Genomic DNA, 26,032 nt, shown 5'->3' with positions numbered 1-26,032 from the left:
CCACCTGAGACTCTTCACACCTCTCGCCTCCTCGACGTCTCAACATCTGTGACGCTCGCACTGTTTCAATGCCGCTGGCCCTACAGTGAGTAGTCGCCATCGTCATACTAGCATGGGCGCTCATGCATCCGCAATCATGCCCTGCGTGCCAGTACCCTGCACGCCTGGGCGACAGTCGCTTTCTATCATTTGCCCCTATCCCGTTGATTCCCCAGATTCTGCATAATGTCGCTCTGCTGTTGCTTTCAGCTCCATGGTCGAACCTCTGTCGTGACCTAGACTTTCATTTCTTTAACGGCGATCTTGTTGCATAGTCGAAAGCGACCGCAACGTCCTTCCTTTTTGAAGCCCAAACAATGAACGCGGTCCTTAACAGATGAGCGTGGTCACTCGGAGGAGAAAGCGCCAAAGCGTGGCCGCTGGCGGCCTCCCACGCCGCCAGACCCAGACATGTCTCCCCGATAATATAACAGGCCGGCTCCCCAGCTGTGCTTTTCAATGTATCCTCGACTTCTCCCGCCAAAACTACGCGCAAAACGACTGCTCGTCGACCTCCGATTTTGAGCAGCTTTGCACAAATCGTACACGGTCCGGGACAACGATTGGAGAGGCCTCCCTACAATGTCTTGCGTCGAATTGTGCCAATCAGGCCTCAAATGAGCTCTTACTTGCCGCCTACAATATCTGCGTGGATATTGACAATGCTGTGCCAAACACTGCCACCGTGCTGAATGCAACCATTCGCCCTACAACTACATCTATCCCCGGTTCAACTACGAATGCCCTTGTAGCAGTGACTCCTACAGCGCCTCCCACCACATCGACCGCGACCTCGTCAATACCTTCTGTCACAGGGCTGGTTGTGTCGAGCGACGGCTCTCGGATTATTTCTGGCGACGGCATGTCAGTCACCATGGAGATTAGGATGTCTCCATCATCCTCCAATAGCGCGGCGAGTCCAACCATGACCGAAATGCGCTCGAACTTTATGCCAGAGGAAATGCCCCCAATGAACACGGGACTGTCAACAGTTCAAATTGCAGGCATTGGGGCCGGAGCTGGCCTCGCAGGCTTACTCGTGATCGCCTTGCTTTTCCTGTTCTTCCGGCGGCGTAAGCAGGCAAAGGAAGACAAATCTGCATTTTCCAAACAGATTTCCTCGCCCGACACAGATACTTCTCAGATCAGCAGCTGGGGCGCTTCCAGACCTAGACAGCCACCGGTTGATAAACGACGCAGCTTTTGGCGAGTCAGCATCAAGCCAGAAGAAATCGGAATCGCCGTGTCTGAGAGGCCGGGCAAACGTGAAAGCGGCTCGTCGCAAGTGAGCATGCCGAAGCAACCAACACCGACCATGCCAGCCAGGTACGCGGATCCGCGAAGCTCTTGGCCGTCTCTGACACGGGTGAATGCTGCTGCACCCCCTCGGCCTCCACGAGACAGCGTGGCAACCATCTTCGATGAAGACATAGAGCAACAGCCGAATGGTCCACCCCGAGTATCTGTGGGAGGAGTTAACTTCGCCCTCGCTGAACCTGTCAAGTCCAGCCGAGCCAGAAATACGCCACAACCTCTTCAGCTCAATCAGCAGGCGGTGCCTTCCCCGATTTTTTCTGCAGCAACGTCCAGCGCATTGCCTCTTACGCCCACGTATGATAACGGCAATTTCATCGCCACCCCTAATAGGTCGATCGCACCAAACAGCATCGACGCAGCACTGGCGGCCACTCTTCCCGTGTCCTCGATGGCCCCAGGTGGTTCTGACAACGTCTCGCCAACACCTTCGCCGCGTCGCAATCGCCTACAAAAGAAGTCATCGCCTAAGAAGCCGCCTCCTACCGCTGCGTCCTATCCCACAAGGCAAGATTCGATGTCGACAGAGTTCGACACTGATACTACACCAGGGGAAGATGAGAGGCGTCTTGAGACGAAAGCGAGCAGTCCTCTGGCGGTGATCCCGCAAAGCCCACAGAGTCCAATCTCCAACTTACGATATCCAAGCGTTCCAGAATCGGCTGCGGTATCCCCCCAAGCACGAGGCAATCATGCGCAACCACAGCAGGTAGTCAGATCACCTTCCCTTACCCAATTCCCTCTCCCCAACAGCGACCGCCAGCGGAGAAACACACTCTTTCGTAACGACCAAAGCTTCATCACCATTGATAGCGTCTCTTCTGAAGGCCGCAATTCTGATTACTCCATTGAATGGCCCGTACCACCGACCAATCGCCCACAAGATCTGGGGCCCCTCTCGCCGTTGTCGAGGATCATGAATCGGGCGACGGTTGAGACCCAATATAGCATCCAACGTGCCTCGGAAGCTCATCTTTCACCTAGTTCTCAGGCGACCATCACACCAGGGTCGAAACCAGGCGACTTGTTTTTCAAAGTAGTGATGCGCTGAGCATGAAGAACATTCACGTTGGACAGCGGTTGTATTGTTTCTGTACATATATTCAATTTCAAGTTTACTGTGTTGAACAACCAATGAGGACCACGAAGCGAAATGAAATTAGCATTGCGGATTTCAGACTTTCCATATGAAGCTGTTGTATATCGTATGGTATTGATCGGGGATGGTTCAAGTGACTGGTAGTGACTGCCTCATGAGACTGTCTTGTGGGAATTGCCATGTAGTGACGGCCTACCGTGCTCTGCAATCTAACTTCTTTCGGACAAAGTGCCAACGCCTGTAACCTTCCTGGGCTCCCTACCTGCCTACACCCATCTCGAGACTTATCATAATCATCGAAAACTTGGAGCCATTGGCTTGAGGAAGAAAGTATCGAGATACCCTTAAGACCTCGGGCTTAGCAGAACAGTAGGAGACTGCGGCTTCTTCCAATGCAGCTCTGTTTGGTGTCAAGCTCGCTTGTTCGCCCTGCTCGACATCCATTCTTTGCCCGGCCAACTCATCAGACGCGCCATGTTCCAACTCACTTGCAACGTCGAGGCTTCGCTCGATCGTTATACCGCTTCAGAGATGAATCCGAGGACGTCCTTTTGCGCAATCCGCCGCGCAGAATAATGGGGATGATGTTGGCCGAGAATGCAAACTCACTGGTATGATACCTTCCCGACGAACTCCATCATCAACAGAAGCTTATATGGGTGAACAGGATCCCTCTCGGATCTCTGACAGCTTGCCATGTTTGCGGGATGTAGAGTACTCGCATTTAAACACAGCGGTGTTTCTCGTTACCCCTAAATTAGCTCATCTGATTGAAGAAGGTTCGGAATTTCTTTCAGCTACCATGTCTGCTATATTCCATCACAAACCGGCCACGTCTGAAGATACTCCCCTCAGGTCGGTGGTGGGCATTGTCGACAAACTTCCTGGCCCCTTTACTACCGATGCCTCCAGACCAACCCCATGCGAAGGCCTGGCATATTACCTATGCCCCAGTAAAGGGCATGATACTGTACAGGCGCCCGTCCATAACGACGACTCCGTGATTTCGTCGCTGCGCTTTACATTCTTCGAGGGTCGTGTAGCCAACGGGGTTGTGTCTCCTACACAGCGACAAGTAGCCTGGGGACATGGTAGCATATCAGTCCCGTTAGCGAACACACTGTTCATAAATGGCCGTAAAAGCACTCTTATCGAGACATTCTGGGCCAGGACAGCTTCCCAGCTCTCGCCAACCAAAACGTCGGACATCATTGAACTAGCTATTCCGATGTATCGCTGCCCTGGGAATTCGATAATCAATTCCATCCCACTTCAAAGGATGACCTCTCCGCGCGAAGTGAGGTCTGCCATGGGCAACATTTTAGGGGAAATTGAGATCGCCGGCGTAACAGTACCAGCATCGAAGGAACTTGAGGACGTGGTTATGAAAACACCTCTGCAGACACAACCTGACGGCGGGCGGTCACCAGTATTTGCCAGTATTGCATCTCCAAATCGGCAACGATCGGGCGATTTCCCTGGACTTTATCACCTCTGGTCAGGCACAGGTCTCCACCGGGTCACGGGCGGTGGTGGCGGCTGGGGACAGAAACAAGGACTTTTGTCTCTCGAACCCTTCCACGCCCTCTCGACACATGTGCCGACACCTGGTGCATCTACCGCGCCTGTGGACGCGCATGAAGGGAGCCTCCCCCCCGTGTTTCAGAGAGAGGCAGATCTTGTCTGCCCTGGTGATCGAGTGACATTCTGGCGAACAAATACAGACCTTGAGATCCAAGAAAACGGCAGCTTCCTCCGCTCATATCAAAAATCTGGTTGGACCTCGAAAGACGGGCGACCGCGAATCCTTATGGGTTTGATTCACCCACAGGAGGAAGTGCCTGGTGCATCCGCAGGGCAATCATCGAATGATGCGCCTCAGGTTAAGATTATGCGTAACTGTTTCGGTCTGCTGTCAGAGCACGCCTTTGCGCTGCAATTCAGTGGTAAGCGGCAGGTCTTACTCCGTAACAATGAGGAGCAACCAGCTGCACTCAGAAGCGAGCCGGCAGAGATCGAGGAGTTCACAAGTCAGTCTAATTTTGAGGTGCCAAACGCATATTTCAGTACAGCCGTCGATGGCTCCGGTCGTAAGGCGAAGAGAGAGACGGCCGATTCATCTTCGTCGCGCCCAGCGAGGAGCAAGGCGAGGAAGGAGGCACCACAAGGTAGGGGCTCTATTGCAGAAAAGACAGAGCAAAGCCATGAAGCTCCTATGGGGAAGAACGACATGACTCGCTCGACCGTGGTTAGGAAAATTCTCATCGACACAGCCGTTCCAACGTCAGGGACAACGGCTTCATCCACAGCTTCCACCAAGTCGAACCTTGAGGACCGTGCGCAGGCGGACCGAAAATTAAAGTCACACTGGAGGAGACCCCGCAACCTGGTCCGGAAAATGATGGTAGGGGAGAGGTCAGATTCGGAGCAGCTGAAGATGAGAGACTCTCACGTCAAGGCAGTCACGGATAGAATAGACGCCGGTGCCAGTACTGACGATGCTACAAAGGTCTGAAAATGGTGTGGTCGGGTGGAAGTCCTGTGTAGAGAGGGTCTACCGTGTATAAAAGGGTGATTTGAGCGTTTCTCGAATTGGCCAAGTCACCATTGGTGTTTGTCGGGACGACGTACCTCTCCTACATCTATGAAAAGCGGATAGTAGTTTTCATATGGCGGCTGGCCTGCCTCTGCGAGACCACGGCCTGCCATGATATCTGTCCGAAGACGTCATTGCAAGACACAGTCATGGTGTCAAGTGTGGGTTGTGGGCTCCAGCACGTCGACATCTAGTTCCTCCATGACCTGCAAGACAACACCGAGTGATTCCATGAAGCCATTGACCGCGACCCGTAGCATGCGATTGGTCGTGGCACGATACTCGGTACGCAGGATTGTGTTTGACTCCTCCTCTAGGCTCGTGCCGTCCACCACAGCATGCGAGTCAGGCCGCGCTAACGAGAAGTTGCGACGTACGAGCGGCGACAGCTCAGCATCGACCTGGAGCGCGCGAAGAGCGGACGAGGCAAGCCGGTGTGTAGGCAGTGGGATGTCTATGGTACTGCAGTACGGTCAGACTCATCGCATTTGAGGATGGAAAGGCCGGCGTACAGTGCGCAGGGAAATTCATCGGCTGGCATGGTAAAGGCGTGGGCCTGGACGGGACGTTCCCTCGTAGCCGGGAATCCAGGAACCGCGTCACCTAAGCGACCTACCAAGTCCAGATACTCGAAGCCTGGCACAAGTTGACGTTTCAGGCTTGTAGCCTGGTTACCAGGGTGGTTTGAGCGAATGTTTGGAATTAAGTGGGGACGATGCTGAAATCATTGCGCCGCGAATCGGGAGGTGTCTTGGCAGCCTCGCCCTTGGATCTGCTTTCTAACGAGGCTGAATGGTTGTCAAGACAACGGCTCGACTGGTCCACAAAACATCAAGGTCGCATGCCTCCTCGCTACATTATCCAGTCCTGGCCACAATTTATCCCACCGTTCCCATCATTACACTCTGCATCTCGCACATCTCTCTTCCTCCCCCGACAGTCCAGTCAATCGTCGCTCAGACTTCATCTCTACCCTTACAAATCGCTTATGCTAGTATAGCGTAGCTGTGACAACAGTGCCGGCTCGTGTGACTGAGACAGCAGGTTTCAGACCACTTCGCTGCCATCACCAAACCGACGCTGTGAGATCAGACCACAGCAGAGTGTCGCGTGCTCTTAGTGAGCAATGGCACCAACTACGGTGCAGCCTGTGAGCTACGGCCAGGTCATCGAATACATCCAGGGTACGGATCAAAACATTGCCCCTCGCTGCCAACACTAACACCTCCCAGATCGCCTCTACCTCGCATCCTACACTCAAGCTCCCAACGAGAACACTCCATTCCCATATCCCACCGCCCCAAAAAGATCCCCGCACAAGAAGTCATCTCGAGCTCAACACGGACCTACACCCGCCGAAGTGCGCCCAGCTCCCGTCTACTTCACCATCGATGATACCCTCCTGTACAATGCCTTTCACCACGACTTCGGCCCACTGCACATCGGCCATCTCTACAGGTTCGCGGTGCAATTCCACGAGATCCTTGGTGATCCAGCAAACAATGATAGATCGGTTGTTTTCTGGAGCAGAGCAGATGCAAGAAGTCGTGCCAATGCTGCCTGCCTGGTAGCGTGCTATATGGTGCTCATCCAGGCTTGGCCACCTCATTTGGCACTCGCCCCGATCGCGCAAGCAGACCCACCCTACATGCCCTTCAGAGATGCCGGCTACAGTCAGGCCGACTTTGTTTTGAACATTCAAGATATCGTCTATGGTGTTTGGAAGGCCAAGGAGGAGAACTTGTGCCAATTGAAGGAGTTCAATCTCGAGGAGTAAGTCGCATATTCTCAACGCATGAATCTTCCTAACATTGCCAGATATGAACGCTTCGAGCGCGTTGATATGGGTGACTTCAATTGGGTATCACCTCAATTTGTGGCCTTCGCCTCACCTCAATCAGAGCCTACGGCTCCAATACCAGTCAACTCACCTGCGTATGCGACTCTCCCATCCTGTATACCGGAAATCGCCTCCGCGCGCATCAATCAGCCTTTCAAGAACGTTCTTTCCCATTTTGTTCAGCGCAACGTTGGCCTCGTCGTCCGTCTCAATAGCGAGCTCTACTGCCCGTCATACTTCACCGCCCTTGGCATCCAGCATATTGACATGATCTTTGAAGACGGCACATGTCCTCAGCTCCCCATCGTGCGCAAATTCATCAAGCTCGCGCACGAACAAATCTCTAAACGCAAAGCTATCGCTGTGCATTGCAAGGCTGGTCTTGGTCGCACCGGCTGCCTCATTGGCGCGTATCTCATCTACCGCCACGGATTCACTGCCAACGAGGTCATCGCTTTCATGCGCTTCATGCGCCCTGGCATGGTTGTTGGACCACAACAGCATTGGCTACACATGAACCAGAACACCTTCCGCGAGTGGCAGTTTGAGGATACCATCAAAGCCAAGTATGAGAAGGAGAGCAAGTCTTCCACGCCTATCAAGCATTCCAAAACTCCCATGCGTCAACTGTCCAACACCCAAGTGGCAACCCCGCAACGCAGCTCCGTCCAGCGAGCCGCTCTCGGGGAGATCGATGGCAATGACGCTGCTGGCACCCAGCCCGTCCAAGACGAGAATCTCCCTGCACCAACACCAGGCCAACCCCGAAAGTATGCGCGGATGGACCCTCGTGGCCACACCTATCAGCGCAGCACCTCGGCTGGCTTCCGCTCCAGCATGACCACTTCTACACAGCAAGAGAAGGCAGCGGACCCTGCAACTGCCATGACCGATTCTGACGAAGAGTTCATTCTGCAGCGCCTTGCTGCAAGACGATCAGCGAGCAAATCTCCCAACGCCACATCGGCCAAGGGTAAAGGGCGGTCGGTGTCGTACACCACTACCACCACCACAACCACGAAGACGATCGATATGGGCGACATGGGCATTTTCGAAGATGATGGAGATGCAGTGTTTGGCGATACCGAGGTAGAGGACTCAAACGCTATTTGGGCCGACCACCAAAACGAAAACGCTGCTTCACCCAAGAAGCCCAGCCTGGGTGCGAGTGACGGCGCAGGCAAGAGTCCCACACGCTCGCCTAGTCTAGGCATGGGCACTCGGTCACGGACTCCACGACGAAGTGCTAGTGGCGTGCACAACAACGGCAGCGGCATCGGTGTTGCGAAGACACGGTCGATCCGAGAGCGCGAGTCTCCCATGAGGAGGAGCACGGATGAGAGCAAGAGCCGCGTGCGCAAGACCAGTGGGCGTGTGGGCAGCCAGGGCCATGGACACGCGCACAAAATCCTCGGCACGCGGTAGGACCGTAGCAATGCAACTAGGCAGAGAGGCGCATGTGCCTGCGGTGACCAAGACTGTGTTGTCGAGGCCGACATAAAACTTGAGTTTCCGGAAGACCACGTCTGGGCCGTGCAGGTGTCCAAGGCTGAGGAGAGTGTCAATGCGTGGCTGCTAGGTCTTCGACCATGGGGTCAGGAGCTGTGATACCTATGTCCCTGCTCGGATTCAAATGCCTATTCGTGGGCGGACGGGGCTGTTGCTTGATGAGTACATGATGCGAAGGCGTTGAAGGGGAATCTCGATTGAAGTTTGCTTGTCCAATTAAGCTCAGGATGGGCTTTGCATTGCATTGCAACCGTGAGTGGGATTCGGGACCTTTGGGTTTCAGCATGGGTGCACGGTGTACAAGAACTTTGCATGGGGTCACGCGCCACAGGGGCACGCGAGACATGAATTTATGGTTTTCTCTACAGTGAGACAGAGCGATTTCAATTGAATTGACTTGAAATGAACGATTTTTCCGCCCGGCTTGGAGCTTGCTCCGCTTGTGGTTGCATACTGAAATGGAGGCGGTTGCCTCGTTGCCTTGTTTTGTCCGTAGCCTTGGGTGGAGCCACCCCGCGTGACTTGGCTCGGGAGCAGGCGCTGCAGCTGCTTATCTTGTGTACTCACTGGCGATTTGGGAGGTAGCACTTCATTGGGAGACAAACAAGAAGGGACTGGTAGAGGCAACGCCAATGGTCAATCTGACGGGATACCTAGCATTCCTGAAAGCACACTCGACTGTGGTTGATTCTGTCGCCTGCGCTTCAGCACTCCGGGTCTCTCAACACCTTCGCCATCTCTCCCCTCCACACAGTATATGCAAAGTAGGGAGAGCCTTTGGCACGTGATAGCTCGGTCATCTACCTACCCGATCCATCTGCATGTGACCCCATGAACGTCATGGGTGAGTTCGCGAGGAACGTTCCGAGCTTTACCCAAAAGGCAACTAAAGAGGGGAACCCAGCACACCCTCCCTAGCGCAGCCGCAGGATATATAAGGGACGCTTGAATAAGCGGCTTCTCCTTGAGGAGGGGCACAGTATTGCGGGCAACAGCGGGGAGTTGTCTTCACTGCTGACACCTTGGTACATTGAAATCGCGAAGTGGCAAGACGACAGCGGATACGCTACACCACACTTGCACTATCCTCGACTCCAGCCGACAGCTCACCATTACCCAGAATCAAAGCCATCTCGCCAATCCCCCTTCCGACTTCCGCTCCACCCGTCACCACCACCACCAACACCACCAAAATCCACACACAATGTCCTCCCCACCCTGGCAAGACCGCCGCGGCATGTTCCAGACCGGCAAAGCCGTGCACGAGCCCGCCCGCCGCCGCTCCAGCGCCAGCCAGGACCCTTCGTCCCCTTCTCTGACATCCAAACTCGCCAAACCCGGCGGCCTCGCCACCTTGATTCCTCCCACGGGGCAAACCGCGGGTCCCGAGAGCGCCACGCGCTTCATCTATCGAAGGGGAAAGGAGGTGCATGAGCCCGCGAGGAAGAAGTCCTTGTCGTCCGAGGAGAAGGCCGGGGCAACGGCGCCGGCGCTGCCTGCCGCATCGGTGACGACGACGGCGCCGGCTTCGGCGGGTGCTGGGGGACGGCGGGTAAGTTTCGATTGATCTACAGGCTTGCTTGCCCTTTGCTCTGTCTTCCTGAGTCGTGTTCTGATTTCGGACGATGTACGAACTGCATCACGCTTCCTCTGGCCATCCTGCCGGCGCAGAAATCAACCGGACGTTTCCTCCGTGATTCGTCACCGCCCTGCTCTGGTGCAGAACATGCCATGCCATGCCATGCCTCTGTCCCTACCCCTGAGCCTATGCACCATCCCTCCTTCCCCCAAGCCCCCAACATCTTCCCGCATTCAACATCCAACATCATCCCAATTTCACCCACCACCTGCCGCTCTCATCCCACGGTTCCCCTACTCACCGTTCCACACCCACCCACGCAACCCGCAAACCTATTGACCCGGTCGCTCACAAACACACTCAACAGTCCTCCGCATCCTCCCAATCCAGCTCCACCGCCAGCTCTGGGGGCGGCGGCCGTCGCTACAGCGACCTCCTCTCCAACCCGGACCACGCCCAGCGCCGACAGGTGTGGGAGGACATGAAGCCCGCGGGAGCGGGTGGTGGGTTCGGCGGCTTCGGTGGAAATAATGGGCTTTTTGGAGGATTGTGGAATCGAGGTTCTGGGGAGAAGAAATAAGGAGAGGGAGTTCTGTTGGGTGGGGGGTCCTGTGGAGGTCGGATGGTGAGGATTGGTTGGTGCGGATGTCTGAGATTTGCAGGGGGTAGTTGCCCAAATTGTATTCTCACTGTCGATGGGGTCGTTCGTTGGAACGGGGGGGGGATTTGTAACTTCATTCTTGGCTGTGCTGTGCTGTGAAATGAGGTATGTGATGTATGTGACTGATATCTGTCGGATGGGGAGCTGACTTGGGACTTGTCTTGAGACTCTCAGACGATCGTGGGCAAGTAGCGAGTTGCTGAGGCGCGGGCTATTCGCGGTCAAATGTGCTTCACAACTCTAAGGATATAGTTGCTGCGCACCACCGTTAGTGCGGGGAGAAAACGCAGTTATGCCGAAATCTCATTACGCTAGCCTCTCAATGCATATAAGGCCTTCCAAAAGCTCAGACGCTGAGGCATGGCAAGCATTGCAAGTATTGGGCGCACTCTACACGGAGAAAAGCGGACAAGTGACTGAGTTGCCTCGTTGCCTCGCCGCCATGTCCTGGCACACGTCTTGGCTACTCCATCTTGATTCGGGCCAAATATGCACGTACCTTCACCCATCTGCTCAGTTGACTACCAACTCAAAAGCTGTAGCGTGGCCGCTTCTCTGTACTTGAACTGCTGAGCGAGGCTTTTGCCGGTCCTCTCGCACTGCCCCGCTTGTCCGTGTCAACCGAAGGGCTGTACTGGCCTATCGCGTTCTCGTCCACGCCGTCTGGCTCAGAACGTCCGTCGGAAGCCGTTGATGACGTTGCCAGCAAAGCTTGCGACGACTGTCCGTGTACTTGTATTGGACCTTGGTGAGATTGTTGAGTTGCGCGTGAACTGCTAGGTGGAGTTTGCATGTGATACAGGTCGGCGGTAGCAAGGTCAACGTTGTTATGGTCGCCGGAAAATGCGTCATGCTTCCGCTTCTCACCTGTGATGCTTCTATCTGTGTCGCGAACATTTGAAAGTGCCGTCATATCGTTCTGCGTGGATTCGAGCAGGGAATTGTCCTTATCAGTCCGTCCGGATTCATCGCCATGCGGGATTTCTGGCACAAGATGACCATCCGAGAGCAAAATAGTGGACAGGACATCGGCTGGCTGGTAAGTCGCCATACCTATTGGGTCGTTGATGTTAGTGAAGCTTGCGGCATCCCACCAGTCATAGGCTTGCTCGTCGATGACATGTTCCGTCCACATTTGTGCAGGATATGATGGCAGTTCAGAAACTGAATATGTTTGCGGCTCAACATTACTAGGCACATCACCTAGGAACCAATTCTCTGAAGGGGAGGCTTCCACTGCGCCCATATAAGCTGAAGACTGTGCCAAATCATCCGACTGAGAAAGATCCATTCCGAACATCAGAGACTGGTCGTACTGGTCAAACGGTGGAAGCTCAGTGGTCGATCGTGAGACTCTGTATCCGCGGAACATTGGCTGCATATGCTCAACACCCAGGGGCGTTACTGGCTCGACGGCCGGCTGGGTCAGATCAACAGCCGGTTGCGGGGGTAAGAGTGTCGTGATGTTACTCGGATTCACCATGGCAGGGATCAGCATATCGCGCGCGGACTGCAGACGGCGAGCTTGGTCAGAACCGGTGCTGATTTGGTCGATCAGAACATCTCGGGCGTCATTGAACAGCTGCTCTTGGGCTGCTTTAAGGGTATCAAAAGCTAGCCGGTCATCTGGGAGAACGTTTTCCGGGTGATCTGCACGTGTCAGTGGCTACCACAAAGAGGGTGTCTAGCAGAGTACAAGGACATAGCTGATCTTCCACAACCTTAAAAGCTGGAAAGAACTTCGAGAAGCCCTCTGCCCACAGAATTTTCTGTATGTCGTCTTGATTCAAAGGTTGGCTGTTTCCCGGCAATGCAGCAGTCACTGCTCGGCTCCGACGGAGGGACGTAAAAAGACCAACGTCTATGTCACCGTTCTCCAAGTGAGCTAACAAGTGATCCTGCTCATGGTTAACATTTGGGATTTTGAGGTGGGGGGAGGAACTAAACGTACGTTGTGTAGCTCTTCGACGGTTCGAAACTCGTCAGAGGCACACATGTGTCTATAGTATTTGAATAGGTAGCAAGAAAGGCGTCTAGAAGGCTTGTCATTAGTCCGGAACATACCTACCCAGCTTGTGCCAAAATTCTGGTCTTTCTTGGTTCGGCCATCGGGAGGCTTGAAGCAATGCTCGGACGTCGTCAATGCCTTGTTCGAGCCCTGGCCTTGTACTCGCCGGGACCGATTGGATGATTCTCCACTTGGATGCTGACGGACATCAGTCCTACCGGCAACACGATATCCTGATATCAGCCGTGTGCCTAAGATGTCGTATCCAGCAGCAGTGGCTATGTTGACACAGCATGTCGACTCGATCCGTGGTAATGCGAAGCGTTTTCTACCTTTCCCAGCTACTCTTGATGTGGTAGACTGTAGCTCGTACCGCTGGTAAACTGAGTACCGACAGGTATATGCAAACAGAGCCACATCAACACCAGCACGAAATCTGCTGCTGGTGGGTCTCGCCACTAAATGCTGCTGTTTGGCTTTGTCAGGCCAGAATGGTCCGATATCGTGACTGCAATCTCCTCCGACGCTCAGTGTATTGTTTAAACCCGGTGAGGCTTCTTCCGACTGACCTCCGTTCCCCTCAAGGCCCGGAGGCTTGCTTGTAGGAGAGGTCGTAATAACGCTCGGCTCGAGTATGGTGGATAGCACTCTGGGAGGGTTTTGTCTGATTGAAGATGCTCCTTTGGAGACTCGGTCCTTGTGAGCGAATACCGAAGAGGTCCCCCGTAGTATGCACCTTCCGCATCTTTGCCATCCACAAGATGCACATCCGGCGTTCAACTTCACACTTTGTGGTCCATCACCACAATTGCAGCAGTACCAATGATTACCCATGGCTCCCTAAATTCGAAAGCGCAGCTGGTGCGGGATCATCGTACTACTGCGGCTGTTGCAGGCGAACACAAAACGTAAGGCAGAAGGATCCCCGGCTTCGTCAACATCCTAATGAGAAGGCAGAACATTGTTCGACCGCAGCGAGAAGCTGCGTTGAGTACCTCAGGGAAAGCGCGAACCAGCCCGAACCGGCAACAAGGCATCGGGCGGGCCATGAAGCGTAGATTCCCATTTGGGAAACAAGTGTCTGCCCAGCGACAAGGGTGTCAAGCCCCAATAACCATCGCGTTTCGGCCATTGGTGTGCCTTCACAGTCGAGGCAGAACCGGTGTGCAGGCACCACACGATTGGCTGACGGGCAGCATAGGGTCATGTACGATGGTCTTGGTGTCGGGAAACGAGTCTGCAGCAACGGTGAGAGGAAAGAGATGAGAAGATGAGAGGTCAGGGAACTCGCGAGGCAGACTAGGATCAATGACGATGGTTGAGATTGGTGGCGTGTAGGACTGCAGCGAAGCTGCCTGGTGATCCATGGCTGAGCTTTCCCGTAAGGTGGCTCATACCCACCTCTGGAAAAGAGGCCTCACAAGCAGGGCGTCAGGAGACTCACCGGCTGCCAGATCACCTGCGGCAGCACGCCCGATGATGAAGCGCATACAATTCCGTAGCTGCGGACTGCGAACTGCGGCCGGCGCAGGTAGGTGGCATCAAATGCGCCCTGTTCTGATGTATAGGGTGCGAAGATGGTATGATGTAGATATTCACGTGGGAAGAAGCTTCGGCACCGCCCCTTTACTGCCAAGACATGTGAAAGTACGAGTGAGCGACTATGTCCACGTCTCGCGTTCAGGTTGCACACTCTTCTGAAAGAAAATTACAGCAATGGATTATCATTGCTCTCCCGACCTTTCAGTGTGGCCACAGGAGAAAGCCCAGGGTGCTGATTGACACCCCGTAGAAGCGGCTTAAGCTACCTAAAATTCACTGCCTATCATCACATCTCCAGGCTGTTGTGAGACACACCACGCGCTCTGTCCATCATCGTGCCCCGAAAGCGAAGAGAAAAGATTCCATCCCAGTTTGATAGTCTGTTTCTGTCGGTCGATTGCTGGAAGCACAAGTCAAAGATGCCATTCCCGATGTGATTCCCAAGCCATATACCAGTACAACCTTCTCCAATGTTTTGCATCTCGATGGGCGCTTGATTGGAAGAAAATGAAAGCGCCGACGAGGGTAATGTGATTGTGTTGCCTGGAGGAGGTCTGCCGACCGAAAAGAGTTGGAACCTGCCGGCACCAAACGGACGATCGCCGTTGAATAAGAAATAATGTTCAGTGAGTGTGCTAATGCGCTATGCCGTGCAATTGCATAAAAACGGATTTGTCGTAATGAGTGTTGTGAACCATAACGAATAATCCCTCCATAAGTCGTAAAGTTCAAGTCATCAAGGGAGCTCCTCGGGAGCTCTTAGGATAGTGGTGCGTGTGGATCATTCACCAGCGGTACCCTTCTCTTTCATCCGCCAGAATTTCATCAGCTTGCTTAGTCGGTTCGATTTCCGTTTCTCCTTCTCATCCGCCGGGGTTGTTTCAGGCGCCACAGTCTCGAATTTCAGATTGCTGCCATTGGCCGATCCCGGCATGAGCCGGTTCAAGCTCGCGAGGCTGGCACGCTTCCACGCTGGCTGATTTGACCGAGATGTTACCGGAACGCATACCGAGTGTGCACGCTGCTCAATCGATGACCGCGTGTTTGCACTGCTCGACATGCGTGGGAGAGCGCTGCTCGAGATGCTGTCTGACAACGATGGCAAGTCTTCGTTGGACCCGCGTAGCACGAATTCCGAACTCGTCTCGCCAAAATTTCGCGCGTTTCTCGGGAAGCTCTCGAAAGATACATGCTCTGCATCTGGCGAGGAAATCATTGACGCAGATGTTGTCCTGCCTTCCGTCGACGAGGCGTAGTGCGAATGTGGTGCCGAATAGGCAAAGAACATCGGAGAAGAAACCGGTCTTTTTGTCTCGACAGAAATCACAGGAGCTTCGATAGTCGCGGTGGACGATCGCTGCGGGTCGACAGGAACATCGTCTTCCGGGTCGACAATAACAACATCGTCGGTTGTGACGGCCAACCCTAGACCATCGAGAGCGGTAGCTTGCTCAGCAGGCCGCGTCGGGTTCGAACTCCTAACATTCTCGTTCTTGCTGTTGTCGCCTGTCTTTCCAGCAAGGAAATTGTCCTCTTCTTCCTCATCGAACACTTCCTCCGACAGAGACTGATTACTACCCATTCTCTGCATACCAAATGATGCCCGATTCACGGGCTGCATCGCCGGAGCCGACTCGGATCGCTTGTGGAATGCTCCGAAAGGATCCATTTGACCTCGACGCTCGCTGCTATGGAGTTTGGCAATCCGTGATGCAGCCCCTCGGGTTGGAGTGTCAGGGGAAGCCCCGTCAGTCATTGCGGCATCCAGGTCAAGCACCGGCCCCGACGCTTCAACAGGCGACGTTGGAACGTGGGCGGAGAAGGAAGGTGCTGTCCCCATAAGAGGGTTGGATTTAGGGCGAGCTCGTTGCACAACAGGCGAGGGCTCACGAAGCACAACGGTGTCGTCGGCATCGAAGATCTCGTTGATTCGATCACTAGGGCGTCGCACGAGAGTAGGTGGCGTAGCTACACGCTTGCTGTTCTTCGCATGGCGTTTGGCGGACTTTCTGGAAAAAATGCCGGATGTCCATGTGTGATACTTTTTCTTCTTCTTGATGCTCGAGCACCGCTCTGGAGATGTCCGAGGCCTTGGAGGATCAATAGGATCTAGATTGGGCAATGCCTGAATATCCGCTAGTGGATCCTCTTTCTCACTCTTTGGCGTGGGCGATGGCGAGGAATGTGCCGAAGGGCTGAACCAGAAATGCTTCTTTTTGTTTGGCGGGCTTCCGGACAACGTCACTGCTGGCGAGCCTGACGCAGAGAGTGGTCGCTTGGGCATGCTCATCGATTCTTCCCTTTCTTCCCTCGATAGAACGGGTGAGAGTAGGGTCGCGGGATCGGCTGTATGTGGACGCTGCTTTGGTGGACTATCGTCCATGACACGTGAATTTGTTGGGGAGCTTACTGCTGATGTAGGATAGATCGAATTGATGCTTCCCGAAAGCGAGTGGCCTCGTACCGTTGAACAACTGCCCTCGGTTTCGGAGGAGATCAGAGAGAGGGGCCGCGGTTGCGGAATGACATCCACACGATCAGCGAAGCCGACACGTGGGCGAATACCAGACATGCTTTCTCTTCTCTGGGGTGACGATGGTGTCGACTGGCTCTGTGAGAATGATTGTCTTGGAGGACTGTATTTGGGCACGGTGAAACCCGGCTCAGAGGGCGTGGTTGGCTGAGAGCCGACACGAGCCTTGGACAGGGCAGCAGTCTTGATCAGGTCCGACGTGTCAATGTCGGAAACCGAGATTGCTTGGGATCTTCTATGCATATGACCACGCGGTGGCCCACTGACTGGTGGAGGACGGTAATCGCTCTTTCCTGGACTTGTGCCGACAAGTTGTGATCCTTCTTTGCCGCCCCCGACAAATTCGCTGCCTCGTCGTCGATGGCCCATGCCAGAAGAGCCTGGCAACTCGGGAAACGTTGAGCGTGTTGGGCTGGGTGTCCCCGAGGATGTAGTGCTTCCAAAAGTGAACGCTGGAAGTGGTGCTGGCCTGGCGGACCGGCTGACGCGCTGCTGATTGAGGGCCATCTCTTGAAGGACGGGATGTGTTGGGCTGACCTCGCGCTCTGCCGAAGGAAGATTTGCAGCGGGGTTGAAGCTGAAGTCTGGCAACGGAGGTGGCAGTCCTCGCTTAGGACAGTCACGCGAATCGTCCTCGACTGACAGATTCTCATCACTTTCAACAGACTCTTGTGTGGTGTCGGCGCCAGGATTGAACGAAAAGGCAGGTAAACGCTCGGGCTTTGGGGTTCTTGATGGTGCTCGTCGGTGCCTTGACGGCGAAGAAGGAGCGTTCGGCCCATCGAATGGGGAGGCTCCCATGCTAGGCGGAGGGAGGGATACGGAAGCCATGCTGTGCGGTACTTCGATACTTAGATTCAACTCAGTACGGGCTGCGTGCGAATTGGAAAGTACTAGATCGTCGCAAGCGAGGTCGAGACGGGGTGTGCCAGCACCATGAATGGTCTATTCAACCTCCGACTCTTAGAAGGACAGTAGCCACCATTAATGCCTAGAGATAGTATTGTTGTTGCGTTATATGTAGAATAGGATGGTGTGTGGACGCTGGGTGATGGATCGTATCTGGTTCGATTGGCGAGCAGGGTAGGTGATTAAGGAGCGGACGGCGACCTGGCAGAAAGACCCCCAGTAGAGAGGTCCTTCTGCGAACAGGAGCCTGGTGTCGTGTGGGATGAAGAGGGCAGAGGAGGGGTAGGTCGAGAGGAAGAAACGGTCAAGTCGAGCAGAGGAACTAGAGAGGGTAGAGGATGATGGACACGAGTACCGCAGTGTGGACAACGGAAGTGCGGGTTGGAACAAGCGTCAGCTGGGCCACGCAGCGCGCAGCAGCACAGCGTAAAGCTAGCGCAAGTCAGGCGGGCATTTTTTAGGCGGTCCACTAGCCCTAATCTGCTCAGCTCTGCAGGCGACAGGCGGGCACAGCGAATCGCGAAGCCCTCAACTGCAGTCACGTCGCCTTGACCTGGCATGCGATAGCGAACTTTATCGGGCTTCACTCCTGAGGCCTGCTTGTCGTTGCCAAAGCTACCAGCTTGTACACTCAGCGAGATCAATCGTTCTGGCAGCTGGGATGTGCTGACACCCGGCGAGCGGTAGTGGTAGCGATATTGCTGCCCAGGCTGCTGAGGGTGGCAGCGCCATGCTGGCAATCTCGGAAGAGATTAAAATCATCTCAGCTCCATCTTGCACTGCTAAACTGCCATGGTATCCATCACGGCCACATCATGGCCTCTGCTTGTTCGACGTGGTTGCTATCTTGCAAAGTGAAAATTCCTGCTTTTGTTGGCACGCCGTCGTCACTGCATTAACGATGCAGATTACGCGCGTGAGGGTGTGATGCAAAGTCCTCTAATGGGTCGTGAGCGCGGGCTGCATCTGCAGGTACACTCCGCTAGCCGAAACGGCCTGAAGTCGATGCAGGTACACTCAAAGCCTGCTCCGGAAAGTAGCTTGCTCTGACCTGAGACTTCCCATCAGTCGTCCCGAAAGAACTGCTGATCCTGGCGATCTGTCGCCTCTGCTGCAAGATACGCTCTGTGCTCTGAATTCCATCCCTTTCCGTCTCAACCGTGTGCCACTCCTTCATTTGCGCTTCGTCTTTGGTTCATACAGCATCATCTGCCCTCTTAAGTTGACAAGAGTGCCGATGTCGACCGTCGTGCCCGAGTCCGAAGGCAGCAAGAGATCTTGGGGAGAGTTCCCGCCTGGAGTCTCTCGGTGGCGGCGGGTCTCCCAGACAACCTACAGACAAGGCCGCTCTAGCGCCAAACCTGCGGCATCCAATTGTGCAGGTCTTTCAGGGTCTTCGGGTGACTAACAGCCTGGCTTTCCGCTTTCTCCTCCACAGTGGCCCACACGCTGTGCCAGCTTGATGCCTCTTTTTCGGCGGCGTTCACTTTCGACCAGAGTCCAGACTTTGACACTTTTCAACGTCAACGCTCTCACCGCCTTCTGCGCCATTCCCCTCCCATCATCCAATCGCTACGTGGCTCGCTCACTCGCCTACATTCGGATTCGATACGAGATCGTGCCTTCCGGTCAGCGTTGCGTTCGCTGCACGGATCATCTCTTGGGACGTGTACGCGAAATCGCAGCCACGAAGTTGTTGCATGTGCATCGTGGTCCCGGGAATTTCAGACAGCTGCCATCTACAGTCTGTTTGACCTCCGCTGACACCGTGAGACTCTCTTGACGCGAATCTCGGATTGCACATCACCTTGCTTAATCCTCCGCGCCAATTCTTATCGTGATTGGACTCATCATTGGGCTCCCTCGTCCAACAGCAGGCATCGAACTGCCTTGCCCCAAATGGGGCCCCGTCGCAAGGCCGCAGCCAGCGACAAGCGTTCAAAAAATGTGCCGTCCACCACTGCTGTCGCAAGGAAAAAGGAAGAACCATCCCTGCCCCTCGAACTTCAACAGCTGATGTTGCAGCAATTCACACTTGCTTTCCCATTCGCCGACGCCACTGACCTGAAGGACGTTGTTCAAGTCGTCAAAGGACATTTGTACAACCGCAACTTTGCTGACGCGTTTGGCAAGCCAGAACACCTCGAGGCCTATGCTGTACGATGGAGCGCCAGCCGGGCGCTAGGCTATGCAGACCTTCTCGTTACGCTCGATCTACCTGCAACGCAGCTGGTGTTCGATTCGCCAGAGCCCAATAGGGAAGAAAGCAAACCAGTGAATGTCATATGCATAGGCGGCGGGGCAGGCGCCGAGGTCGCTGCCCTGACAGCTGTCATAGGACGCAGGTCTCGGATACCCATAGAGATCACCGCAGTGGACGTGGCGGACTGGTCGCACGTGCTCTCGAAACTCGAAACTGCTTTGACCACTGCGCCGCCGCTTTCTGCGTATGCGAGTGAGGCGGCCAAAGCTGCCAACAAAGCATTCGTGGAGCGTGAGACTCTGCAGCTCAAATTTATGCAGCGTGATATCCTGGCTGACTGGGATGCGACGCTGCGAGAGACAGTACATTCTACAGAGCTTGTGACAGTCATGTTCACGCTCAACGAGCTCTTCTCGGCCTCTATACCTAGAACCACCAAGATGCTCCTCGAGCTTACGGAGAATATGCGAATTGGCTCGCACTTGCTGGTCGTGGACAGTCCAGGAAGCTACTCGGAGATCACGCTTGGGAAACAGGCGGAAGGTGAGGACACGGAGCGCAGGACAAAGCGTTATCCAATGCAGTGGTTGCTGGACCATACACTGGGCGAGGTGGCGGCAGGCAGCTGGGAGAAGGTATTGGGAGACGAAGGTCGGTGGTTCAGAGTGGGCCAAGGCGTAGGAGCGCGGTACACGATCGAGCTTGAGAACATGCGGATGCAGGTGCATCTGTACCGAAGGGTAGAGACAAAGTAGCTCAGATACGAATCTTTTGCTGTCTATCTGGCCTGGGCCCACTGTTCTTTTTACCTCAAGTCTCAGGCCTAGGGCGACATATCGCCCAGCCAGCAATCTGACTGAGCGTCCATCAGTCACAGGCTGACGTGCAAGAAATGTGGCCATATCTTCGTCTCTAAGTCTAGGTCGCGCCGCTGGTGCATCAGCTTATTCGTCATCCTCATCGGCGTCATCGTTGACGACGTTGAAGAAGCGCAGCTCATACACACCCTTGCTGGTGCTGACCACACGCAGCCAGTCGCGCAGCTGCTGCTTCTTGAGGTACTTCTTTGTCCTATTTTGGTTCTCCCGTCAGTACACTGGCCCATATACACGATTCTTCTTCTTTCTTTTCCTCTTCATGGGGCAAGGTAGAGGTAGACCAAAACTCACAGGTACTTCAGGTAGCGGCCGGAGAAAGGGATGTGCGTGACGACCTCAATCTTGCCATCGCCGATCTGCTTGATCTCGACGCTCTCGCCGAGGTTGCCGGTGCGGCCCTCGACCTTGATGCGGTCGTGCAGGAACTTCTCGAAGCCGGAGATGTCGAAGATCTTGTCTGACACAGGCTGGCTGCAGTTGATGGTGTACTGAGAAGACGGAGTGTTAACGTTATGCCAGAAGGGGACCCTTGGGGGAACATCTATAACGTACCTTGTTCGTAACCTTGGTCTTCTGACCCTTCTTGGCGCCAGCGCGAGCCTACATCACCGCAAAAGAAAGAACACCTTAGCCTGCTGCTCTCGACCTATGCTGCTGGAGTGGGACTGCCGTTGCCGCACGCGCGCAGAGTGCGGATGGGCGTCCGAGCGAACAGCGGTCCCTGGCAAGCAAAGCGGTTTGGTGGGGAAGGGAGGGTGTGCGCGGACTTACCTGAGTGGGAGCCATTGTAAGATTTTTGGTCGCAAAGAAGTTGGATATCCTGCGCCTCGAGGTAATTGTGTGGAAGTTGATGGAGAGATGTCAGAGGAGTTGTCAATGCACCGCTTTGCAACAACTGGTGGTCCGCGAAAACGCAGGCTTGCTTGGCGCACCACGAATTTTGATGCCAAGTTTTCGGCGCGGCAGCTGGCGAGTCAGGAAGACCTGGAGGTCTTTCCCAAGCTCAAATGTTCCTGACTCCGAAATTGACACTTCTGAGATGGAGCCCACTCACCGATGATCTCCTCGTACGCTCTCGCTCATACACGGAACACACTGCACCAATGCTATTTCCGGTATACCTTTTCTACCACGACTGTGCGCCTTCCTGGCTACGATTGCCGATGGCTGTTGCCAAAGTCTACCTGGAAAGCGTGGCAAAGGCTTCTGCAATGCCTATATCTCAGACCCCTGGTCTTTTGTATGCACTGAAGCGAGTGCCAGGCTGTTCCTGCAGATCCGCCACTGAAGATTGGACCCTCTATGGGCCCAGCCTTACCACAGGTATGCCTTTACAGTATTTGAATGCTTCAGCAGCTGCCTTTGTCGCTCTTCTCTGCCTAGTACATCACCGGTGACTGCGGTTGCTTCTACATCGAGCCAAGCATGCTCGACCGCCCAGCAATATGGCTTGGAAAACGACACAAGAACGTCGGCACACCTAGATGTACCACTCGAACCATGCTGCGCCAGCACTTGCTTACGCATGCTTGAAGGAACTGACAGACCACTTCAGAGCGTCGTTGGCACAGTTCACAGTCGACCGACCATTCTCACACCTACTGCGGACAGACATATGATCAGCTTGTCAAGTCCACTTTCATTTTTCAGGCGCTGCTCGCTATGGTGTAGTTGAGTTGTTAGGCTGTAAAAATGCTGGCTCTTCAGCCTCATGTCTGGATTCATCGGCAGGTATATACTGCCGTGAAGGCTCTTCGAGAACTACATTGAATGTAAAAAGACGTGCTTTTGGATAAAGGTGATGGCCTCCGTCATTTCCCAACATCAGAAAATCCGAGGCTATTATTTGGAATTATCACCAGAGATGGTCGCCTCTCGCATCAACCTGGCTTCGATTACCACCGTACCTGGATGTCCGTTAGCCTGGCAGTGCAAGCCTACCTTCCAATGGCACCGCATCACCCTTCATACCGCCATCGCTGTCATCGCTGCAGTCGCGCATACCTGCGATGCTATCGCTGTTTTGTCCGCCCTTGGCCAGTCCAAATGGATCTGGCAAGACCAGGAACCCAGACAAGGTGCTCAGATCCGGTCACTTCGCTGCCCAGAAGTCGGCCTGCTGGCGCGAATAGCAGCCCCGACGAGCAGCTGGTCCAGAAGATTAGGGCAAAGCAGATGCATGCGAACAGCCATTATCGCTGCCGAGGATGGCTCTAGGAAACTCCAAACCCTTTTGACACCTGATGCAAGCAGATGCATTGTCATCGCTGCACCTCAAAGCGCCACGAGCGGGCACCTATCGAAAGACTTTACACGAAGCAATCGCCAGCGAGGCTCTTCTCCGTCTCGTACTATCCTTGATTGACAATCGTGCTCTCACAGAGTCAAGGCGGTGCGGCTACGCCCAGTTTCTGCGTTATATCCTTCCGTCAAAGCCACACGTGATTCCGCTGCACGGCTAGCTCATCAAAAAAGCATACCTGCCTTATGCTAAAAGGTAAGTAAACCCTGGTAAGTCCTTGCAAACGTATTCGTATCTCCAAGTATGAGCACTGGGCTGATTCCCTGTTACATGCCGCAGTATGTACGCCCAACCAACGCCCAACCATGTCTCGAATCGCTTCGAACCATCGCCCATCTGCATAGTTTCGTTCTACTTATCTGACACGAACACTATCATTGTTCTTTGTTTGCATCGGGAAAGGCTCATATACTGCTGACACAGACTCGTCTGTGACGTGTCTATTTCGGAGCGTTGCACAGAAACCGGGCACCATTCACTAGAACTTTGCCAGGCTATATAACCTGCAAATCCGCTAAAGCTAGTAGATTTGTTTTAAAGCGCTAGAAGACTAACTGCCAGTCATTCAGTAAGCCCTTTGCACTGATCACACAGGCTTCTTTGTCGGCTGTTTCTTTGAAGAGCAGTTCTATCTGATAGCAGCTCATACCAGACATCTATCCGGCAATGGATATCAGGTCTGTCCTCCAAACAGTGTTTGCAGGCATGGGCGCCGTCGGAACTCTGGTTCTCGTCGGATATGAGATCTATAACTGTATTAAAGGGCGGCGTTACCGCATCTTTGGTCGTTTCAGGCGGGGACCGAACGCGCCAGCGGCTCCAATAGATATTGAGAATCTGGCTGTCGACGATGTTCCCGCAACAAGGTCCCAGTTGCAATCTGCTGCTAGCATATATCGCATGGCAGATTTGACTCATCACGAGCCGGAACCCAATCAAATTCAAGCCAGGCTTGCTGATGGTCCAGTCATCGAGGGGAATGCTGATTACGAGCCGCAGACAAGATCTGGCGACAACGACCGTGGAGATTGCGGACGCGGTGGCGGACGCGATGGCAGCGACAGAGGCGGCAGGCACAATAACAACAATAACACGGGATCTAGGAAGGGTGATGGTGGGGGAGGAGGAGGTGGCGCAGGCATGTCTCCTCCCAACGCGGACCGCGGTGGGAATGGTGCTGGGGAGAGCCAAGCGCACAGGTCCGGCAATGCCGCCGCAGAAGCCATCAGGAGTGCGAGCTTGAGGCTTCGAGAGGCACTTGTGGAGCTGGACCGGAGAGGTTACATCCAACTATATCCTCAGACGACGAACAACGGGTACCGTTCTGACAGCCATAGCCTGAGCAAGCCACGACAAGTCGACCGCCACAACGTCGAACACCACAGAATCGGCAACCAGCACTACCACCGACATGGCTACCAGTACAATCACAGGCATGGCTAGGGGGAGGGATCGACCTGGGCGCTCTCATAATGCCAACAGTCGGTATTGGGTCCAGTTCACAAGGTCGCATCGGGAGACACTCAGCTGCCGGCCTGTTGAGGTTGGCATACTGTCACTGTGTGTCATCCGTGGTTGATCGCGAGCTTGGTATCAGGTTCTGCCCGCAAATTGAGGATGAGGCTGTCGGAATGGCTGTGTCGCCGATGCCTCAGACGCCGAAAAGTCCTCTTTCAACTCGGGTGATACTGAATTCAGGGAATGATATCACGAATATTTGCTTCTTCAGGGGCGTGACCAATGGGATTTCAGCTAGGAATGTTTTGTATACAACATGCTCACTTGAGAAGTTCACAGGTCTCTTAAATGGCAAACTCACTTTGTTCCGGAATCGTCCTTCATACCCTTCATGATCCATTCAGACGCCTGCTTTGCATACTTCTCGGCAAAGTTGGGATCCTTCAGCTTCTCCTTGACATTCAGCTTCTTCGGGATATCCTTGCCCTTGTCGACGGCGCTGCGGGCCGTCATTTTGGCCTCCCATGCTTTCACGTTGGGGAACTCCTCGATGTCAACGCCGGCCCAGCCGGCCCAGTATACCCAGCCAAAGCTGGTGATGTCGGCGAGTGAGACCTATAAATTGTCAGCGATTGAAGATGGAACCTGGGCCAGTAACATACATGATCTCCCACGATGTATCCGGACTTGCTCTTGCTCAGGTGAGTATCTAACACGCGGTACAAGCGTCGAGACTCGTTGATGTACCTGTCGATTCCGTACTTAATCTTCTCCGGAGCATAGCGGAAGAAGTGGTTGGCTTGGCCTTGCATGGGCCCCAGGCCTGTGTTTCCCGAATTAGTTTGGTTCCCACCAGTGTCGGATGTGGAGTGATGGATTCTTACCGCCATGCTGCCAATACAGCCAATTATTCATCTCATAGCTCTCCCTGCTGCCTTTGGGGAAGCTGATTTTGTGGTCCTTGTCGTACTGTTCGGCAAGATACTGCAAGATTGAGCCGCCTTCGAAGAGGCGGATGGGGGAGCCATCGGTGAAGGTGTCCGTCAAAGCGGGAATGCGGCCGTTTGGATTGATCTCGAGGAACCAATCCTCCTTCTGACGGTTGGTGGAGATATCGACGTGCTCGGTCTTGTACGGCAAACCCAGCTCCTCCAGTGCAATGGTAATTTTTATTCCATTGGGAGTGGCATCAGTGTAGAGGATAATATTAGGTCGATCAGACATGGCGGCGGTGTCGTTCGTTGCTGTTGAAGTGGTGAGATGGGATATGTGCTGCTGTAATCGGTCCGAGGGTGTTGTTGCTGCCGGCATGTGTTATATACAGCTCCAAAAGAGCGCTGGATCTCTACCGGCTGTGGCGGCTTCCAATGGAAGCGAAAATGTCAGTGTGACGTATTGTGTTGTTCAGCAAGCATATCTACCACATCGATTGAAATCATGCCCCGCTTGGGTATTCTAGCCGCGGTTGTCCAGTAATGTATTTAGCTACCGACTCGCGAGCGATGGCGAATACGAGACTTACATAGCTATGGAGTCCGCAGTGCACCTGACAGACTGATCCA

At 54.2% G+C, this 26,032-nt stretch overlaps 10 protein-coding genes across 10 annotated transcripts; 5 read left to right on the top strand and 5 right to left on the bottom strand.

The window, feature by feature from the left end:
- Window positions 1-913: 913 nt before the first annotated feature.
- HMPREF1541_02872 (uncharacterized protein) lies at window positions 914-2,404 on the top strand (the record flags this gene model as incomplete). Its single annotated transcript, XM_008717227.1, has 1 exon — window positions 914-2,404. One exon carries the CDS (start codon window positions 914-916, stop codon window positions 2,402-2,404), a length of 1,491 nt encoding a protein of 496 aa, XP_008715449.1.
- Window positions 2,405-3,254: 850 nt separating this feature from the next.
- Window positions 3,255-4,967, top strand: HMPREF1541_02871 (uncharacterized protein; the record flags this gene model as incomplete). The annotated part of the gene is made up of 1 exon (XM_008717226.1): window positions 3,255-4,967. The coding sequence occupies one exon, from the start codon at window positions 3,255-3,257 to the stop codon at window positions 4,965-4,967; it is 1,713 nt and encodes a 570-aa protein (XP_008715448.1).
- A 236-nt stretch (window positions 4,968-5,203) lies between these two features.
- On the bottom strand, window positions 5,204-5,589 carry HMPREF1541_02870 (uncharacterized protein; the record flags this gene model as incomplete). The annotated part of the gene is made up of 2 exons (XM_008717225.1): window positions 5,204-5,510; window positions 5,561-5,589. The coding sequence occupies 2 exons, from the start codon at window positions 5,587-5,589 to the stop codon at window positions 5,204-5,206; spliced, it is 336 nt and encodes a 111-aa protein (XP_008715447.1).
- A 585-nt stretch (window positions 5,590-6,174) lies between these two features.
- Window positions 6,175-8,313, top strand: HMPREF1541_02869 (uncharacterized protein; the record flags this gene model as incomplete). Its single annotated transcript, XM_008717224.1, has 3 exons — window positions 6,175-6,232; window positions 6,281-6,821; window positions 6,867-8,313. 3 exons carry the CDS (start codon window positions 6,175-6,177, stop codon window positions 8,311-8,313), a joined length of 2,046 nt encoding a protein of 681 aa, XP_008715446.1.
- Window positions 8,314-9,601: 1,288 nt separating this feature from the next.
- On the top strand, window positions 9,602-10,556 carry HMPREF1541_02868 (uncharacterized protein; the record flags this gene model as incomplete). The annotated part of the gene is made up of 2 exons (XM_008717223.1): window positions 9,602-9,949; window positions 10,344-10,556. 2 exons carry the CDS (start codon window positions 9,602-9,604, stop codon window positions 10,554-10,556), a joined length of 561 nt encoding a protein of 186 aa, XP_008715445.1.
- Window positions 10,557-11,166: 610 nt separating this feature from the next.
- HMPREF1541_02867 (uncharacterized protein) lies at window positions 11,167-12,120 on the bottom strand (the record flags this gene model as incomplete). Its single annotated transcript, XM_008717222.1, has 1 exon — window positions 11,167-12,120. One exon carries the CDS (start codon window positions 12,118-12,120, stop codon window positions 11,167-11,169), a length of 954 nt encoding a protein of 317 aa, XP_008715444.1.
- Window positions 12,121-14,968: 2,848 nt separating this feature from the next.
- Window positions 14,969-17,551, bottom strand: HMPREF1541_02866 (uncharacterized protein; the record flags this gene model as incomplete). Its single annotated transcript, XM_008717221.1, has 1 exon — window positions 14,969-17,551. The coding sequence occupies one exon, from the start codon at window positions 17,549-17,551 to the stop codon at window positions 14,969-14,971; it is 2,583 nt and encodes an 860-aa protein (XP_008715443.1).
- Window positions 17,552-19,528: 1,977 nt separating this feature from the next.
- On the top strand, window positions 19,529-20,587 carry HMPREF1541_02865 (uncharacterized protein; the record flags this gene model as incomplete). The annotated part of the gene is made up of 1 exon (XM_008717220.1): window positions 19,529-20,587. The coding sequence occupies one exon, from the start codon at window positions 19,529-19,531 to the stop codon at window positions 20,585-20,587; it is 1,059 nt and encodes a 352-aa protein (XP_008715442.1).
- A 189-nt stretch (window positions 20,588-20,776) lies between these two features.
- On the bottom strand, window positions 20,777-21,496 carry HMPREF1541_02864 (uncharacterized protein; the record flags this gene model as incomplete). The annotated part of the gene is made up of 4 exons (XM_008717219.1): window positions 20,777-20,903; window positions 21,002-21,198; window positions 21,263-21,310; window positions 21,482-21,496. 4 exons carry the CDS (start codon window positions 21,494-21,496, stop codon window positions 20,777-20,779), a joined length of 387 nt encoding a protein of 128 aa, XP_008715441.1.
- A 3,331-nt stretch (window positions 21,497-24,827) lies between these two features.
- On the bottom strand, window positions 24,828-25,694 carry HMPREF1541_02863 (uncharacterized protein; the record flags this gene model as incomplete). Its single annotated transcript, XM_008717218.1, has 3 exons — window positions 24,828-25,085; window positions 25,133-25,293; window positions 25,355-25,694. The coding sequence occupies 3 exons, from the start codon at window positions 25,692-25,694 to the stop codon at window positions 24,828-24,830; spliced, it is 759 nt and encodes a 252-aa protein (XP_008715440.1).
- Window positions 25,695-26,032: the final 338 nt, after the last annotated feature.

This window comes from Cyphellophora europaea, assembly GCF_000365145.1.
Source record: "Cyphellophora europaea CBS 101466 unplaced genomic scaffold supercont1.2, whole genome shotgun sequence".
NCBI classification, from domain to species: domain Eukaryota; kingdom Fungi; phylum Ascomycota; class Eurotiomycetes; order Chaetothyriales; family Cyphellophoraceae; genus Cyphellophora; species Cyphellophora europaea.
The sequence above is the reverse complement of the archived record's forward strand: the minus strand, read 5'-3'. Positions and strand labels throughout refer to the sequence as shown.